Below are 19,672 nucleotides of genomic sequence, written 5' to 3'. Positions count from 1 at the left end.
AACTCCCATGGTTTATCTGCATGATACCAGTCAACAGCACACCTCAAATGGATGAGGGAGGGCAAACTGGGCAGTGCAGGATTTTGGGCAGCAGAAGGCGGCTGGCTGCATAGGGAAGGTTTCATGACCCTCAGGAAAGTCAATGGAAGGGAATTTCAGGAAGCCTCAAAGGAGGGAGAAATGAAAGTCCACCCAGATTTTTCTTATGGGGCTGGGCTCCTGAGCCCATTTTTCCTATGGGGCGCTGCTCCTGAGCCTGAAAAGAAAGTTTTAAAATTTTACTTTAATTCATCTTTTAAGGATCTGGATTCTATGCACTCTGTCTTCACCTGGAAGGAGAAGCACAACGTGTACCCTATTTGACCAAGGGTAAAACTGCACTCAGAGTCCAGTAACATCAGCCGAACCCTATTTGTATATTCCAAGAAGGATTCCATCGCCCATTGGGCTTTTAGAAAATTAAACTGACGTTGGATACCAATAGGCAAGTCACTTGGTCAGATTGAACTAACTGCCTGCACCAACCTATGCCATAAGGGTAAGGTTTCAACCAGCATTGCTTTGCACTCCAAAGATAGAATTTAATGTAGGCAATGGGGGCCTCGCCTGCCCCAGAGCGCCTACTTTCAGGAAGGCCTGATGAATTAAGTGTCAATATGATACTCAACTGAGTGGCAGCAGGCCTTGCCCAGGAGCAAGAACGCAAAGCCGCCGACCAATCAGAAGCTATCAGCTGTGCATTGCTCAGTAGCGCCACCACAAAGCTGGTGGCTGCTGCTGGCAATGCACCCGTTGAATGCTCAGGATTGACAAGGGATCCAGGCGTGGGTGAGTGATGGCAGCATGGGGGGTCATGTGAGAGAAGGGAGGGGATTCTGCAGCAAGTGAAGGGGGCTTCTTTCAGTGGAAACTACCCCCCCCCCCCTTCCTGCTGCCAGGTCCCTCGAGGTATTGCCTGACAAAGCCATACCCCACCCCCCTGGAAAGTTCACAAACAACCCCAACAGCATTTGCTTTTTGGACTCCCCACATGGGCAAGTTTTCCATTCATTGGCGTGTGAATAAAATGGTGGCAGGATGAGGCAATTAAGAGGACATTAATTTCCCACTTTAAGCCCTAAATTGGTTGTGGCTAGAAAGGCCGTCCATGAGCCTTCCCTCCCTGAAATTATTAGGAAAGTAGTGGGAAGAAATGAAATGAAATGAAAAATCACTTATTGTCACCAGTAGGCTTCAAATGAAGTTACTGTGAAAAGCCCCTAGTCGCCACATTTCAGCGCCTGTTCGGGGAGGCTGGTACGGGAATTGAACCTGCGCTGCTGGCCTTGTTCTGCTTTACAAGTCAGCTGTTTAGCCCACTGTGCTAAACCAGCCCCTCTGACAGATGGGGCTCCACCAACCACCCGTCTGCCTTTTTAAATGTGCTCTGTCTCCACATGTGCTCTGGAGAGGACATTAATTTCCACCCCATGAGAGGACAGTTGGCACCTCTGAATACGAACTGAATTTGGGCAGTTTCAATCTCGTATCCATAAGGTTGAGCAAACAGCATTCAACTTTCACCAATTGGCAATTTCACAGAGGGACTATAAAAAGAGAAATGCTGGCTGCAAATCTATAATAAAAATGGAAAATGTTGAAAATACTCAGCAAGTGAGACCACATTAGTGCAGAGAGAAACGGAATTAACATTTAAGGTCTCTTTCTCCATGCTACCTGATAGAGACAGTGCATTTCAGTCTGAGCTGTGCCCAGGAAAGAAGGGGTCACAATACACACACAGATGCTGCCAGACTGGCTGAGTATTTTCAGCATTTCCTGTTTTTATGCCTGATGCGGGAGTTGCACCAGTTCCGTTGAAGATGTTCTTCCAAGATCAAGAGCAGGGCATCTTAAATTGGACAGAGTAGGTGGAGGAATTCTCATTTTGCTGTTTGTGACTTGGAACACCCAATGCCTCAGTATAACATCTTAAACTTTTGCAAAAAATATCTCAGAATGGCAATAATAACCTGGTGGACCAAGCTGAAAAGCTGGTACAGCAGAAAATAGCTGATACAGATTCTACAAAGTAATCTTCTTATGTGCTATTGAAACCCAGGAAACACACATAGACCTAAATGAACAAAGTCTCCCTTGTACTTATGCTACAGGAAGGGCAGGCCTAAATGACCTTGCATTGCCTGCGTCGAGTTTTCTAAAACTTTGTGAGATTTTCCTTCATGCTACCCTGTACTAGAATTTGTGATGTTAACCTGTCTTTGTTTTCTGGCAGTGCCAGGTGTTTCCTTTGTGGAATAACTATATGCATGAATAGAAGCTTTTCGAGCGCAGATTTGCATTTGACTGGATAGGAAAGGTGTTAACTTTCAGTTCCTTTTCAACAACTCAGAGGTACGGGGTAAGAGGCTACTTGGTGGACCGATTTGGAACAGAGCTGTTACTATATGGCTGCTTTCAGGAAATGATGGCGTTGGAGGGTTTAAGCAGCTGGCATTAGTTCCAGACTATTTGAGACAACCAGAAAACCATCAGCTCATCCTGTTCCTGAGTCTAGATCTGCCTGCGCTTTCATCAATGGACTCTCTGCACTTCAGTCTATTTTTACTGCTGTCAGGTAAACAATCTTTATGCAACTCTTTATTAAAATCTCTTATTTTGTTTCACATTTGTCCTTTTAACTGAAGACATTTAAGCACTTTTTAAGACTTTCAAAATACTTTGCAGGGTACAGTACTTCTATTAACAACAGAAAGTTCTAAAGAACACTGAGGAATATTTGGGGTAAAACTGGCCCTGCATTTCATACTTAAAGGTTATATGTATTGCAGTGAGTCATTGAAAGAATGCAACTACAGTGGAAATTTCTTTCTCTGTTTTAATTGGGGAGACTCCAGAGATAGATAACATAAATTGGTAGATAACTGAGCATTCCAAAATTTTGGCCCTTAATCTGTGATGCTGCAATATCCTGGAATGAAGGACAAAATTAAAACGACATAGATTGAGCCTGTCTTTTCGGGTTTGTGAGATTGATTTGCAATAGATGGGATGAATTTTTTTGTTGTTGCAGATTTGAATTATCAATGTTTTATCCTGTGAAAATTGTGAAGGATAATCAGGAATGTGGAGTACAGCTAATAGAGGTTCCATTAGCACTGAGGTTGCACTGACAGATTGCTCTTTTTTTTCTCTTTCTCCATGCTCACTGATAATCATCTTGGTACATAGGTTAACGTCTCCCACAGAGACAGTGCATTTCAGTCTGAGCTGTGCCCAGGAACGAAGGGGTTAGCAGGTTACTGCTCCCTCATTGTTGTTTTGTATTTTGATTCAGTTTGCTCAGGGTCCATATGGGCCTCATTATTTATAATTTGGGTGCTTAATTCAAGGTCTGCTTCGCTTCCTTATGCAACTTGTTTTGTGATTTTGATGTGGAGCAAGCTGCCATTAGTTTTTAGACATGTACAATGCCAAGATTAGCTGGTGCTAATACAATGATTGACTGGTATGCACATCATTTTCTCAGTGCGATTCCTGAGGGCTCTGGGCTGTGTTTTTTTGTGTTCCAAATTGTAAATACAGGAATTGTTTTGTTATCACAATTTATATGAATGGCCAGACAGCAACAAGTCAAATTACATTTTATTTTGGTGTTCATCACAAAGCCGGACCAGCTCCCAACATTTGCTAGGATACCAGAGAGAAACCCCAATATTTTATTTAATGTGTAAGACTGTGAGGAAAGGATACCTCACTCCAGGAGTGGCTCCATGCACAAATACTGATATGCTGTATTAAAACTTTAATAAGGACACACAGAGTCCAGAGTGAGTAAGATAAAGAAGTTTGGTTTGTTTACAGTTATGCTATATACAACACCTGAGGCAGCACGGTGGTGCAGTGGTTAGCACTGCTGCCTCACGGCGCCGAGGGCCTGGGTTCAATCCAGACCTGGGTCAATATCCGTGTGGAGTTTGCCCATTCACCCCGTCTCTGCGTCGGTCTCACCCCCACAAACCAAAGATGTACAGGGTAGATGGATTGGCCACACTAAATTGCCCCATAATTGTGAAAAAAGAATTGGGTCTTCTAACATTTAAAATAATGTCATATAAAACACCTGGTAGATCCCTCCCGGGTCTCTCCACGGTTGGTGTCTTACTAGCCGAAATTTTATGCACAGTAGAATAGAGTTCCTCTGCTCGTCAGAGGGGGAGCTTGTACTCTGCAAGAACCACGGGGAAGATAATCGTTCCCACCCCATAAGTCCTCATTTATATAAACATTATTTCATTAGCCCACCTTTTACGATGTTTTAATTGCACCCCAGTCTCCAAAAAATCTAGCTGCCTTTCAAACCATGATTTTTAAAAACATGACTGCAGCAGTCACATTCTAACTCTTGCTGCACCAAATAAATATCCAATATATCTGATATTCCTCAATGTATAGCTTTCAAAACATGTGTGGAATATAGGTCAATGCAAGATCAGAATAAAAACTGCAGTTCATCTGGTTCCAAAAATGAATATATAGGAACATGAGTAGATCCTTCAACCATTTGAGCCTATTCTGCCTCTCAGTGAGATCATGACTGATCTGTATAACTCCCTCATCCTTGCCGTTATATTCATATTTTTATCATGGGGTGTGCTTGTGGTTGACAAGGCAACATTATTGCCCTTGAGTAGGGGGGGTTGGTCAGTTACCTTCTTGAACAACTACAATCCAATGTGGTGAAGGTATTCCCTCAATTCCGTTAGACATGAAATTCCAGGTGTTTGACCCAACAACGAAGGAACTGCGACATATTTCCAGTCAGGCTAGTGTGTAGCTTAAAAGGAAACTTGCAACTGATGTTCTGCTTCCAACTGGTTGAAATTGCAAGTTTGCAAGTTGCTCTTGAAGAATCCTTGGCAAGATGCTGCAGTGCATCTTGTGGATGGTATATATGGTAGCCACTGTGTGCTGCTAGGTGGAAGGAATGAATGTTTCAGGATGGGGTGTCAATCAGGTTGTTTTGGCCTGGATGGTGTAGAGCTGCATGTGGCAGTAACACATATTATATATTAGGGTATGTATGGTAAGGCCCATGTAGTACAGGTACAGGGGTAGTCCCTGCCTGCTGGCTCAGCCCAGTAGGCGGAGTATAAATATGTGTGCTCCCCCTACAGCAGCTATTTCGCCAGCTGCTGTAGGAGGCCACACATCTTAGTGTAATACAGCCTCAGTTGTATTCAACTCTCGTCTTTGTGCAATTGATCGTGCATACTACACTGAACCTGGCAAGTGGAGAGTATTTCATCACACTCCTGATTTGTGCTACGAAGATGGTAGGATCATTTTATAGATACTGCTCTTGCAGCCACAGTATTTTTGTGGCTAGTCCTGTTATGTTTCTGGTTAATGGTGACCCTGAAGTTGGTACCAGATGGCTTCAAGTCTGATATGTTGTGATTTAGTGCACTCACCACAGTGAAGCATCACTGTGCTCGTTCCTGTCCCCATCTGCAGCATATCCTTTCCATTCCTCCCATTCCTCCCTTGATATCTTCACTTACTTGGAATTGGATATTTTCTATCTTGAACTTCAATGCAGATCCCTACTTGAAGACATCACCTTCATGCTTAATTTTGTTTCCCCATACGCGATTATAACATTGCCTCCAAACGTTATGGCATTATCCCCACGTGCCCTAGCATTGTTCGGTATCACTGGCCTCCGGCGCTGGCTACTCTATCCCCCAGGATGTTTGGTGACGGGTGGTCCAACATGATCTTTCCCCGTTAGCTCTTCATTACCTAAAGGCTGAGATGGTTGGTCTCCAACAACTCCAACCATCTTCTTTTATCCTTTAATTCCCTTGTGTATATGGCAAAAATAGATCCACCTCATATTTAAAATTATTATTTAAAACAAAATAAATTTAGAGTACCCAATTCCTTAATTGGAGCAATTTTAGCATGGCCAATCACCTACCCTGCACACCTTTGGGGTGTGGGGGCGAAACCCACACAAACACAGGAGAATGTGCATACTCCACACAGACAGTGACCCAGAGCCGGGATCGCGCCTGGGACCTTGGCGCCATGAGGCAGCAGTGCTAACCACTGCGTCACTGTGCTGCCCTCAGATTTAAAATTATCAACTGAGCTCGTAGCTACTGTTCTTTTGGGGAAGAGAGTTTTAAACTTCAACAAACCTTTACATGATAAAGTGTTTTCTGAATGGCTTGGCACTGACATTATGTTTATGTCCTTTTGTCCTGGACATCCCTATCAATACACTAAAACATTCATTCAAATATTTGCACAATTTCCAATCTTTCTATGTTATTCGCCTCCCTTCTCCCAGGAACAGTTTATTTCATGCCTACACTAGCTTCTGTGTAAAGCATCCAAATCTAAACTCTGGCCCAGAGATGGGAAAATTTCTAGCTCTGCGACATGGCCTTTAAAACCGGATGCCCGCTGGTTGGATTTACGTTCTGGGGAGGGGCAGTTGAATTAGAAATTGGGCCCGCTACCCCTGGAACAAATGGCTGTCAGATATGGAGGCAGGCTGGGCTTCTGTGCTCTGGAATGTTGTTTAAGTTTATTTTAAGAGATGAAAACACACATCAGCCCTCACCCACTCAACCCTTCAGGCAATCCCCACGCCCCATCCTATCTATGCCATCTCATGCCCCAGCCATCACACTTGGCCCCTGAAAACACATATGCCAACCTATGCCCCTCTATCCATCCCACGTGGCCCCTCATACCCGCAATTCCCCCATGGTCATTTATAGCCTATATGCCAAATTAGTGCCGACTCGTGTCAATCCATGCCCCTCTCCCTTTGGCCTTACCCTCTCCATGCTAACTCCCTTGTTTACTTTGACTGTTCCTTGACAGCTTGACAATTCCTTGACAGCTTGTCAGTTCCTTTACAGTTGTTTGACAGTTCCAATGAGTTTATGCACTTTGACATTTACTTTTAACAATTCGAAAGGGCACCTCACCTCCCTCAAAGGATGCCAGCCTCCCCTCAAGGGTTCTGTACCTCTCCCAATGGTGTCCCAGGACCACATCCAAAGGGTGTCTATGCAAAATATCCACCAAGTTGGGGGCTGATTTAGCTCACTGTGCTAAATCGCTGGCCTTTAAAGCAGACCAAGCAGGCCAGCAGCACGGTTCGATTCCCGTATCAGCCTCCCCGGACAGGCGCCGGAATGTGGCGACTAGGGGCTATTCACAGTAACTTCATTGAAGCCTACTCGTGACAATAAGCGATTTTCATTTTTCATTTCATTTCATTCAAGTTCGTGCCCCCTCTTACCTGGTCTGAACTTCATACTTCAAGTTTCACACCTTTGCCCAAACTGCGCATGTGTGAACCCCAGCCTGATTCCACACCCACCCCAGTGAAAATGGAACATGTGTTCAGGGCAGGATTTAGGATTTCGGGCCATTCTGGGATTCTCCATTGTGGTGGAAATCTGGGCCTCTGTGTGCATCTTAATCTGATGTTCTAAATAAATCTTTCATACCTTTACCCACTGATCAAACATCACAGACATGTCAAGGTGCCATGACCTAACGTGCTGTCCATTTACGTATTGAGCTTGGGCCCAAATTCAGTCTTTACAATGGGGAAGAAAGCTTTCTCTGTCTGTTAGGTAGAGTGTTTTACCCATGCAATTTGGGAGCTGTGCAAAACTTGGCCTGTGAGTGCTTTGCACTCATTGAAGACATTTAAGTAAAAACAAATTCCACATCCAGAACTAACATCCTTCAAGCTAAAAAAAAGTTTACAAACAAAAAAGGCTCCATTGAATCCAATTCCCTTGTGTCTGCTAACTCTGTAAGTCAGCTGAATCTGCTACAGAATGTTATGCCTAGCGCACCATCATGGGTTGGGTGAATACTGACTTCAGAAATCTCAGTTTGGTTAAAAATAAAAATTTGTTGAGAAAAGATGGCTGTGGATGAATGAATGCTGCACGTCTCAATGTACAAACATAGGAGGGAGGCTGTGGGCAAAAGAGCTGGCAGCCATGTATTTATACAGAACAAATTATGATAATAATAATCTTTATTAGTGTTACAAGTAGGATTACATTAACACCGCAATGAAGTTACTGTGAAAATGGAAATACACAGCATGTTGCTCTGCATTGAAAGACAAAAAGGGATTAACATTTTGCAAACCTTCTTCACAATTTACTTTTAACATTAAATGCGGGGATGGGGGGCAGGTGCAGGGGAAGCAGTGTGGGGAGGGAAGTGATGGAGTTTTAACTAGGATATGGTTTCAACTACACAGGCCTCAAAGTATTAGAGGTGACCGTACTGAGACATACAGGATTCTCAGGGGGCTTGACAGGGTAGATGCTTGGAGGTGGTTGTCCCTTGTGGGAGAGTCTAAGGCCAGAGGGTTACCCATTTAAGACAGATGATAATGAATCTGTGGAATCCTTTAATGCAGAGGGCTGGAGAGACTGCGTCATTAAATATGTTGAAGGCTGAGATAGACACATTTTTAATCAATCAGGGAATTAAGGGTTCTGGGATAAGGCGGGAAAATTGAGTTGAGGATTATATCAGATCAGTGATGATCTCATTCAATGCGGAGCAGACTTGATGGGCCAAATTACTTACATTTGCTCCTACATCTTATGGTCTTATGGCCTGGGCAGAACATTTTGCTTCAAACCATCCAGAGTGATCAGCTTGAGGCCTAGGTTATTTTAATTCATGGGCCTCATTTGCATCCCAGCTGCCCATTCAAAACAAGTGGAAAGAGGTAGTTGGCCAGCTTCGGACAGGTTAAAATCGCAGAGCCCAAATTTTGGCCACTAGCAACAAAGAAGGACGAGATGGGGGATGTTTGGAACTGTTATATTTTTATCCGGGCTTGGGATGTGAATGTCACCGGCAAGGCCAGCGTTTATTGCCCATCCCTAATTACCCTTAACAAGGTGGGGTGAGCTACCTTCTTGAAACACTGCAACCAAGCAGGAAACTAAAGGCCAGTCAGTCTGTCACTGGGAATCCATTGTTAACGAAGTAGTAGCAGGACATTTTAAAATTAAATACAATCAGGCAGCATCAACATGGTTTTGAGAAAGGGAACTTGTGTTTGACAAACTTATTAGAGTTCCATGATGGGCCAAGCAGAGTACATTGGGGGGAAATCAGATGTAGGGCAAGATTCAACGGACTGAAGTTAAAGTCTGCTGAACGGCACATTTAACGGTGTGTTTATCAGTGGCTGCAGTGCTGAGAAACATCCCACTATCCAACGGCACTTTGACATTTCTTTGGCCTCGGAGAGTTCCTCCCTGCTGAGGCCGCACTTGGAGGGATTTCCTTCTGGCAAGCTGAAGCTCACTAGCAGGAAAAGCTCTTTGCCGATTGGAACACCATTTTGTCTGGCAGCCCCGATCTTTCCACCCGCACTCTTTCAGGCCTTCCCCCAATTTCTGAGCTCACCTACAGCCCCCCAACTTTGGGGATACCCCCGGGAACCATCCCTCATCTGCCCTCTACTGGCAGTGACAACCTGACACCTGGGCACCATGGCACTGGCAGTACAAAGGGATCTGGATGTGAATCACCAAAAATTCAGCATGCAGGTTCAGCAGGTAACTCGGAAAGAAAATGGAATATTGACTTTTATTACAAGGGGGTTGGAATATAAAAGTAAGAAAGTCTTATGACAACTGTATGGACATCTAGAGTCTCCTTACTTAAAGAGGGTAAACATGCATTGGATGCAGTTCAGAGATAGATGACTGGGCTGACTGCTCGGATGAAGGGGTTATCTTATGAGTGAGGGTTGAGAAGGTTGGACCCATATTCACAGGAATTTAGAAGAATGAGAGGTGGTCTTATTGAAACATAAGGGGTGGGATTCTCCCGTACCCGGCAGGGCGGGGGGTCCCAGCGGGACGGAGTGCCGTGAACCACTCCGGCGTCGGCCCACCCCAAAGGTGCGGAATCCTCCGCACCTTCAGGGGCAAGGGCGGCGCTGGAGTGGTTTGCGCCCCGCCGGCCGGCATGGAAGGCCATTGGCGCCACGCCAGCCGGGGCCGAAGGGATACCGCTGGCCGGCGTGGGTCCGTGCATGCGTGGGAATGTCAGCGGCTGCTGACGTCATCCCCGCGCATGCGCAGAGGGGGGTGCACCTATGTATCGGCCATCGCGGAGGCTGACATGGCCGACGCATAGGAAAAGAGTGCCCCCAGGACACAGGCCCACCCGTGGATCGGTGGGCCCCGATGGCAGGCCAGGGAATTGTGGGTGCACCCCCCGTGGCCAGATTGCCCCGCGTCCCCCCCAGGACCCCAGTGCCCGCCCGCGCCGCCAGTCCCGCCAGTAAGAGACCTAGTCTAATTTACTCTGGCGGGACTGGCAAAGAACCAGCGGGACTTCGGCCCATTGTGGGCCGGAGAATCGCCGGGGCGTGGGGGGGGGGGCGCTTCGAGCGGCCGCTGACTGGCGGATCCTGGAGAATCCTGCCTAAGATTCTGAGGTGGCTTGACAGGTTAGACACAGAGGAAGTTCCGTCCTGTGGGGGAATCTAGAAATAGGGGGTTGGGGTCTCCCATTTTAGACAGAGATGAGAAGGAATTTCTTCTCTCAGAGAATCTTTGGAATTCTCTTCTGCTGGGAGGCTGGGTCATTGAATATATTCAAGGCTGCATGAGATAGATATTTGATTGACAAGGGAGTTAAGAGTTATGGGGCAGGCAGGATAGATCAGCAATGATCTTATCAAATGGCACAGCAAGTTTGATGGGCCAAATGGATTACATCTCCTCCTATTTCTTACGACAATATGTTTTTATGATCAGTCCATTTGCTGTAAGTGCACCCACACGTCTATAAACACACTGGGAAAGAGATGCCGATGGGGTGTATGGGGTCTGCGGCAGCAGAGATGCAGACTTTCCTTTTGAGATTTGGTGTGCCACTTTTACTTCTCCTGACCCTGCTGTGCCATTATTTTAACTTATCTTAAGGAGTCTCCATTCTTTCCCTATTGTATCAGTTGCCTGTTGTACTCTACACCTGATAACCAGTTCCATTGACCTGAAAAGAACAAAGTATCAGGGGCTGGATTCTCCGTTGAGAGTCAGGCCCGCTACCGTTACTAGCAAGGAGAAAGAAGTTGGCCACTCTGCTCACTGGCAGCCGGATTCTCTGCTCCTGACGAGGGTCAATGGGAATTCCCACTGATGCCAGCCCACTCTGCTGAGAAAACCGTCAGCGGGGATGCACTGCCGGCGGTACCAGAGAATCCGACTGCCAGTGAATGGCTGGGGAATTCCAGCCAGATGTTGTGTTTAAACGTACGCATCGAAAATATTGCATTATTTTTACTGAGAAAAGGCATACTCTCATGTGTACTCATGCACATCAATGTCAGGGTGTAAATTTGTTTGTGGTCTTCATTCAGTTCATGTCACAGCCGTGAAAGAACATCATGGACGGCAAGCAAGAAGTATTTTGGACCTGGTCGGAATGATTCGATGCAGCACCGACCGCTCCATTTCTTACCTCATGTATGGTTGTTACTGTGGAATTGGAGGAAAAGGCTGGCCAAAGGATGGCACTGATTGGTAAGAAAGGCTTCTGTACGCTGCAATTACTCAGAGGTGAGATTTGTTTCTCTTGGTGTTAGGCTTTGAAACACATCAAATTTATTCAAAGCCAGAGCCCAGCCTTGACATTGAAAACAACTGACAAAAATGCCTCGGAACACGAGTGCATTAGCCTCACAGTCGCTGGATCAACAGACAGTATCCACCTAGTCCTAGTGCCTACTCTCAGATTCTCAACGTCACCAAGGCCAATGGTGTTCATAAACACCTATTGACCACTGGACTCGCAGAAATAAGGGGTTGGATTCTCCGCTCCCCGACGCTGAAATCCCGTTCGGCGACATGACGGAGAATCCGTTTTGGTGCTGAAATCGGGGGTGGCGCCGGTTTTTAAATTCTCCGCCCCCCGAAAACAGTTGTACTCGTGGAGTACGCTGCGCTGAGTATCCACCGCCTCAGGCCATTGCCTGAGGCCCACCCCACGATGCTCCGCCCCCGACCGGCCGAATTTCCAACGGCGTGGGACTCTCATGGTCCCACCTTCTGGGATCCTCGCGTGGCGGCTGCGGACTCAGTCCAGGGCTGCCACAGTCGGGGGAGGGCCGATCGGCGGGCAGGAGGGGCTTCATTCGGGGCTGGGGGCAATGTGAGCGGGCAGTCCGGGGCACTACTCTGCTGGTTGATGCAGTGCACTACTTTGCTGGACCAGGTCCATGGGCTGAGTCTGCCATAGAGCGTGTGTATGCGCGTATGTGCCCTCTGACCTGGAAGTGCTGGGGCTGTCTCGGCTGCTAGAGCTGCGAACTCTACAACGGCTCCCTGCTAGCCACCAGCAAAACGGGGAATCTGTGGCCTTTTGACAGTTTTCCTGGCGTGAAAGACCACAGTTTTCATGATGGCATGGGGACTTAGTCCTAAAAATGGAGAATCCAGCCCGAAATTCCTTCTCCCTATCCGAATTTTCTGATTTAAAAGGAGATGTGTAAATGGCAACTGAAAGCAAGCAATCGTAATTTAGCAATTAAAGTTACCTTCTTAAAATAAGAAATGCTTGTTTATTCTGTCCTTCTGCCTCCCATTCTCCCAGCTCAGTTGTTCGTTAAAAGTCTGCGAATAATTTCAAATTTTATTGCTGGGAGCAAAGATTTAAATTACCCTGGGACCTGCTGCTAGCGTAATAAAAAATCTTCCACAGATTGGCAGCAGTATCTGCCATTGAGATGTTCAATGCTTGCTGAAAGCAATAGCTAATTAAATAAATAAAGGAAGTTTACATTTATATATATATATGGCCCAAAGTGCTTTATGATAATTGAAGATCTTTTGAATTTACTATCACAATGTAGGAAACGCAGCAGTCAATTTGCGCATTAGCTCTGAGTTAAGGCAAACTCAGGCAGGCTAACAGTGCATCCACTGCAAGAGGCCTGAGTTAAGTAGAGCAGCATTGAGTCAGGTTGCTTGTTATAGATTACTATCCAGGGACTTCTTCTGGTTAACAAATGTGTATAGATGCTGAGCGAGGCTCATCTACAATGCGCAAGTAATCTGCTGACAGAGATATGAACAAAGGCCAGTGAGTGAGGTGCGAGAGACACTCATAGAATTGTACTGCCCCTGAGAGTTAGTGCTTTCAGAAGCAGAGGAAAAGGAAAAATGTTGGGGAAGAAAATGACCGTTATTCAATTGATTCTATGGCTGGTGGCATCCATGGAAGGAAATATTTTGGTGAGACATGAGCAGTACATTTTGACCCTCCAGACACTCACTTTAGATTCGGCGCCCAACCAGTTGGTTAATTTTCTCATTTGTTTATTCCTATTTGTCTTAAGGTGCTGTTTTAAACATGACTGCTGTTATGCAAAAACAGAGAGAGCCGGTTGTCGTCCCAGATCAGACAGTTATAACTGGTATTGCATATATAATACTCCGAGATGTGGTGAGTAAAAGGTTACTCTTAAAGGGCTGGATTTGAACAGGTGGTCGGGACTGGGGTGGGTGCCTGAAGCCGAGATGAGTGGTGCATGCGGAAACTGGGGATCACAAGAGCTCCAGTTGTTTTTTTAAAGATCGTGCCCCATTTAAACGGAGTCTGTCAGCTTCCCAACTGATGCCACAACCTGGGTTTGTGAAGGAAGATTGATTTGTGATAAAGGTGGCCCAAGGTGGGGGAAGTCCAGCATGACTGAATGGCCAAGGAAGGTGCTTACGTGGCCAAACAGGTTGATTAGCAGCCTGCAAAGACTTCCAATGTGCCTGAGGGCAGGCGGTAAGACCGGGAGAATTTCCTGGGCAGCCGTATTGCAGAAAGCAACAGCAAACCACTGAAGGACTTTGTCAAGCATCATCATTGACTAATCCAATGGAAGTCCATGTTTGCCAATGTCCTCTGAGGGCCTGGTACCTGAAGGAGGAGGATATATGGCTGGCAGGGCACTGATGTTGACACCTACCCACCTAGAGTATTATGAGGTTCAGCTCGCCAGTGGGCAAGAAGATGGTGGCCTAGCCACCCGACCTATTTTATATGTCCTCCCCACTACAAAAATACTCAGTGGGGGCAGGCAATCAGGTATTAAGAATGGATTTATTTTTTGTCTTAGGTTTACCAAACATTAAAACATGATCTGTTGTAACAGCTTTTAATTTCCTGGACAATGAAGCCACACAGTTTATAACAGCAATCACTGTATCAGAATATTTGTCCTGTACTAGCATTGCTAAGTATTTGAGGATGTTCCAGTTTGTAAACAAACGTGACCAATACAGATGTAATATTTTAGAAATGTGGTACACCTCCTGAGGAATCAAAACCTTTCTCCAGGTTTCAAAAATATCTAGAAGATCAGTGTTGGCATAAAAAATGTCTGCTTTATAATTAATGGGGAACAATAAAGTGTTAGAGAGGGAGGAATTCTGGAAACATTTCTAATCTAAAGCCAAATGGGAGTCAACAGCCCTGTGCAGCCTCTGAGACTGTTCTCACAGCTTGAAAGCTATTAGAAGTTGAGATGCCCTGAGGCACAGTTTGAACATCGTGATAAAACAATGTACAAAATTCATCACTGTTTTGGTTCATCGAGTTTATTGTGGAGAACATAGTGAGTGTTGAAAAGGGCATTCAGTACACACAGGGGAAAACATGTCGATAAACAGATTCAAATTTTCATTCTGCAATGATGTACTCCAATGAGCGCCATTGACAGCCAGCAAGGGAATGTTGAGAATTCTTCATTGATTGACGAATGCAATTTATTTCATAAAACACAATTTATTTGTATGTTGTTCCTAATATGATCCATTTACCAGGAGTGATCTAACCATCAGGAATCCTTTTAGAATTTCAATTGCAAAAATACATTATTTGAGATTACTTTTAAAAACAAACTATTAATCAACATTTGCTGAACTTTTGATTGTTGTTGAACAGCGAGTGCTGACGATATCGTGTGACTTGGGCTAAGAAGTCACTGCACGCAACAGCTAAATTAATATCAAAGATATACCACTTGTTCAAAGTGCTCCAGTAATTATTTTATTTTCAATATGTGTACTGAATCAGTGGCTACTTAAATCCGGGTCTCTCAGTAATTTGATTGCAACTCACTTACATTTCTTATATAAATCTACAGAAATCTACAGAATGGGGATTATGTGATGTGGGTGCAGGAGCGGTTGCTCTGCTTGTCTTTTAATTCTTCATTTCATCCTGATGCACATTTCATATATGCTTTTTCTTGGGCTGCATGGCTCACGTTATGGGCGGGTTTACCGACCACCCCGCCGCATGTTTTCGGCGGCATAGGCGGCCTGCCAGCAGGATCTAACGGTCCTGCTGTGTCAACGGGATTTCCCATTGACTGCATCCCACGCACCCCCCTCGCCGGGAAACCCATGCGCCGGCATGGGACTAGAATTTCCCACGGCGCGAACAGCCGGTAAATCCCACCCTATGCCCCTGGAAGTTCCTGATTAGTGTTTTTGTGAGGAAGAGCCGAGATAAAATGTTAAAATCCTTGTTTGTTTGTGGTGGTCGGAATGGTCAGTGGTGGGGCCCAGTTTGCAGTGATGCAGTTGCTGCTGAGCGGGCTCTCGCCTTGGCGGTGCAGTGGTCATCATCGCAAATGTCATCTTGGCTGAGGATCTCTGCTCTGCTGTGCAGGTTGTTAGAGCTCACTTTGAAGAATGACAGGGTTCCTTTAGACTGACAGTGGAGGCACATGTGAGAGTTCTTGCAGTCGAAAGAGCACTTTCCCTGGTAAGGGGCCATCTTTGTGTCATCGAGGTCCTGCTGCATTGTGTGTCGTCTATCCTGACAGGTTCGGGCGATGGGAATCGGGCAGGGTATGCCCCTGAGCCTGGCCTCTGGCGAGAAGTGGGAGGCAAGTTCCCGATTGAGTTCAAAGGTTGGCTGACTGCCATGCTTTGGTAATCTTGATTTGGAGGCTGGGTACATCAGATTCAATGCAGCACAGCATGACCTGTCTACTTGACTAAGTGTCAGTTGCGCCCACCGATCACTAGTCTGATATCAGCTTATCTTCGATGCTTGTCATGAGAAGTTGGAGGTGCCCGAGCAGGCCAAGTCATTTCCCCCTGGCCGGGGCCTTGGGCGTGGACCGCATGGGCGTAAATGAGACAGCATGGTGGAAGTGATGGTGTCTCGTTCTTCTATCGCTGAAATCCTTCAGAAATCCTGAAGCGTTCTCATTGATCCTGCTTTGCCCTTTGCCTTCTCACGCAACATGGGAGATATCTTTAGCCTGCTATTTACCCTGCAGTTCTTTTATTATTCTGAAAATTACTCCCTGATGATCATATTGTTGATTATTTATTGCAGTCGTTTTTGCTGTTGAGGAATGCAAATTGTGAGCATGATGGCCTGTGTCATTGATTATCCTGATCGAGCAAAATCATATTGAGTCAATTATGGAAAGTGTGATTTGTGCACAGTTTTACTCCTTCTGCTTATTGGGGCTTATAGGGGATTTTCACAGTAACTTCATTGAAGCCTACTCGTGACAATAAGCGATTTTCATTTTTTCATTTCATTTTCACATTGTGTCTTATAATCCTTATGGTTGGGGGGATGGGGGCGTTTTTAATCACCCCCTGCCACGTTTATGTAGAAGATGAGTGGTGGGGTGGGGTGAAGGGTGGATGTTTGGGGTTCATAGGATTAGTTCAGTCCTCACTGAGATTGAGGGCCAGTTAGCACTGATCTGTTTCAGGTTTGGGGGTTATTTGAATTTAAGAATCCATGAGTTTTACCGTCAATGGCCTGGGCAGATTTTGTATCCTGGGAAGAACTGGGTTTCTTCTGACTGCTCCTTGAGGTTGAATTTTGATTTTCCTCCACTTAGGTTTCTTTCTTTACTCCTCCCTTGCGCTATCAAAACATGCTGAGGAGAGACTGATAATTCTGTTGGGTTGTTGCAGCAAGAGAATGCTATGGGTATCATTTCTGTGACAGTGGTCGCTTTGAGCTAGGCTGGGCGTCCCTTCCGAGGGCTTTTTTTCTCTTCTTCTCTTCGTCCGGGTGAGCATTATGGTGGTTCATATCCTAATCTGGTCCGGTGGCTTGGGGGAGGTGGAGAGGGTGGTTTGCCTGGTTGTGCCGGGGATGAGGGAATCGGCTCTTCCTTGCAGGGCTCCTAATTGTTGGGTGTCTTAATGGTTCTTTTTCTACTTGGGCTGGGGCCCACCTTGGCTGGGGCTGGAGTAATTATCTTATTGTTATTCGTATGTGTGGGGATGGTGCGTTGGCCTGGATGAGATCCTGGAGGTATAGCGTCTTTTGTGTCAGTTGGTGCTGGGTTCGGCCAGGTCTAGTGTTGTTGCCCCTAGGGGCTCAGGACGTCCCTCTTTGAGGGTGCTTGTAGAGGGAGGGACTTCCTGGAGGATGGGTTTTGCTTCTCGGGGGCCTGGGGATTGGCTGAGTTTTGTGCTTTGGTGGACATTCTGCTGTCCCCTTGGGAGGGTAGGAAGCCTTCTTGTTGTGTGAGTGGCCTATTCTCCTCTTCGTTGGTGGGTGCTTGGCGGGCATCAGGGAGGCATGGGGTCTGGGTCAGGTCCTCACCCTTTGTCATCAGGTAGGTTAGTTTTGGTAATTCTGGTTCGAGCTTCCATTTTTCCCTTGGGAGAGGGCTTGATCATAAGGCAGACATGTATGGAATGATTTTGATTCTGCCCTGGGTCTGCCCTGTTAGAGTTTAGTTGTGTCGTGTGACATGTATGTAAATCCCCTCAGAATATTTTCTTTTGTTTTTGTCAGGGTAGATAAGACAAATCTGCTCTTGGCCCCACATGGGTGCAGATAGATCTGATATTCAGAAGGAAGAGGTTGTGATGGGTTGTGGCTGACGTTGGTGTTGCTGGAATTGAGGAAGATGTACATTGGTGTTCGCCTGATCAGGAGGTTAATTCTGATTTCACGTGACGATTGCGGGCTTGTGCAACATTTTGTCAGATTTTCATGATCTTATCCGGTTTCTCCTTCAGTTTCTAGTGGGGAGATTGGTTTCTAGTGGGGCGATGCGAGTACCTAGTTTTGTCTATTGATTGCACCAGTTGTGTTGTTCCCCTGTCCCATTCCGTACTCATGTATGCTAAGCCGTTATTTTCTCCTTGCTTTTGGCAATATATTATTTCATAACTTTTTTGCATTATTCTCTGAAATGTAAAATCTCAATAAATATATATTTTAAAAAAAGAAATGACAGAACACCAAGGTTGAACGATTTTTTTACCCTCAGGAGAGTTTACTATTTCATCTAAAACAATGACAACTGCGGTAATTCAGCATACCTGTGGTCTGCACTGGTGTCAGTTTAGGTAATGTGCACAAATCTTAGGGTGAGATTTGATCACATTACCTTCTGATTCACGCAAGATAACTGAATGTTTAATGCCAATTACAGAGCATAAATTTTCTAAAAATCTATTTGTTTTTATTATAGGGTCCTTCTTTGACCATTGCAAAAGGATGATTTGTGAATGTGACAGGAAGTTTTCTCTCTGCTTGAAGAAAAATGTATACCGGAAGAGATATGCACTGTGGCCCAATTTTTTTTGTGGAAGAAGAAAACCAGGATGTCCTTCAGATTGATCAATATGGGCATATGATTAAATGTGGGTCATGGTTGAATGTAGAGCTTGCTTTAAGTTGATTCAACATGTAAGTGTTCAGCAAATTCTCTCTAAACAATTAGGCTTTTTTTCATGATACCACAAGTGCAGCAGGACACAGGATATGAATTGTTGGAAATTACCACCATGCTACCTCTGATATAGAAGCATGGAAAATAGGAGCAGGAGGAGGCCATTTGATGCTTTGAGCCTGCTCCGCATTCATTATGACCATGGCTGATGATCCAACTCAATAGCCTAATCCTGCCTTCTCCCCCATATTCTTTGGTTCCCTTCACCCTTAGTGTGCTATATCTACTTTTTCTTGTTTTGGCCTTGATTACTTCCTGTGGTAACAAAGTCCACAGGCTCACCACACTCTGGGTGAAGACATTTCTCCTAATCTCTGTCCCAAATGGTCTACCCCGTATCCTCAGATTGTGACCCCTGGTTCTGAACACATCCACCATCAGGAACATCCTTCCTGCAACTACACTGTCTACGCCTGTTAGAATTTGACAGATGTCTCAGATACCCCTCACTCTCTGAACTCCAGTGAATACAATCCTGACCAATTCAATCTCTCCTCATGTGCTGGATTCTCCGCTGTTGGAATTCTACATTGCGCTTGCAGACGGGGGTTTCCCGATGGCGTGGGGCTGCCCACAATGGGAATCCCCATTAGCTGTCTGATGAGACGGAGAATCCCGGGTGCGCCCCGCCCCATATGTCAGTCCCGCCATCCCAGGAATCAGTCTGGTAAACCTTCACTGCACTCCCTCTAGAGCAAGAACATCCTTCTGCAGATAAGACCAAAACTGCACACAATATTCCAGGTGTGGCCTCACCAAGGCCCTGTATAATTGCAGCAAAACATCCTTGCTCCTGTACTCAAATCCTTTTGCAATCAAGGCCAGCATACCATTTGCCTTCATTACTTCCTGCTATAC

General features: G+C 45.6%; 1 protein-coding gene across 1 annotated transcript; it reads left to right on the top strand.

The window, feature by feature from the left end:
• The first annotated feature begins 2,197 nt into the window (after window positions 1–2,197).
• On the top strand, window positions 2,198–18,745 carry zgc:92162 (group 10 secretory phospholipase A2). Its single transcript, XM_038821085.1, has 4 exons — window positions 2,198–2,617; window positions 11,450–11,612; window positions 13,427–13,533; window positions 18,554–18,745. The coding sequence occupies exons 1-4, from the start codon at window positions 2,578–2,580 to the stop codon at window positions 18,700–18,702; spliced, it is 459 nt and encodes a 152-aa protein (XP_038677013.1). The 5' UTR covers window positions 2,198–2,577; the 3' UTR covers window positions 18,703–18,745.
• The last annotated feature ends 927 nt before the right edge of the window (window positions 18,746–19,672 follow it).

The sequence above is a fragment of the Scyliorhinus canicula genome, chromosome 15, assembly GCF_902713615.1.
Source record: "Scyliorhinus canicula chromosome 15, sScyCan1.1, whole genome shotgun sequence".
Lineage (NCBI taxonomy): Eukaryota > Metazoa > Chordata > Chondrichthyes > Carcharhiniformes > Scyliorhinidae > Scyliorhinus > Scyliorhinus canicula.
The sequence above is the reverse complement of the archived record's forward strand: the minus strand, read 5'-3'. Positions and strand labels throughout refer to the sequence as shown.

Bases quoted from the DNA above. Each gene is read 5' to 3' on its own strand.
- zgc:92162 (XM_038821085.1), top strand. From the start codon at position 2,578: ATGGACTCTCTGCACTTCAGTCTATTTTTACTGCTGTCAG. The intron at 2,618-11,449 runs GTAAACAATCTT...GTCTTCATTCAG, and splicing joins TCTATTTTTACTGCTGTCAG to TTCATGTCACAGCCGTGAAA. The intron at 11,613-13,426 runs GTAAGAAAGGCT...ATTTGTCTTAAG, and splicing joins CCAAAGGATGGCACTGATTG to GTGCTGTTTTAAACATGACT.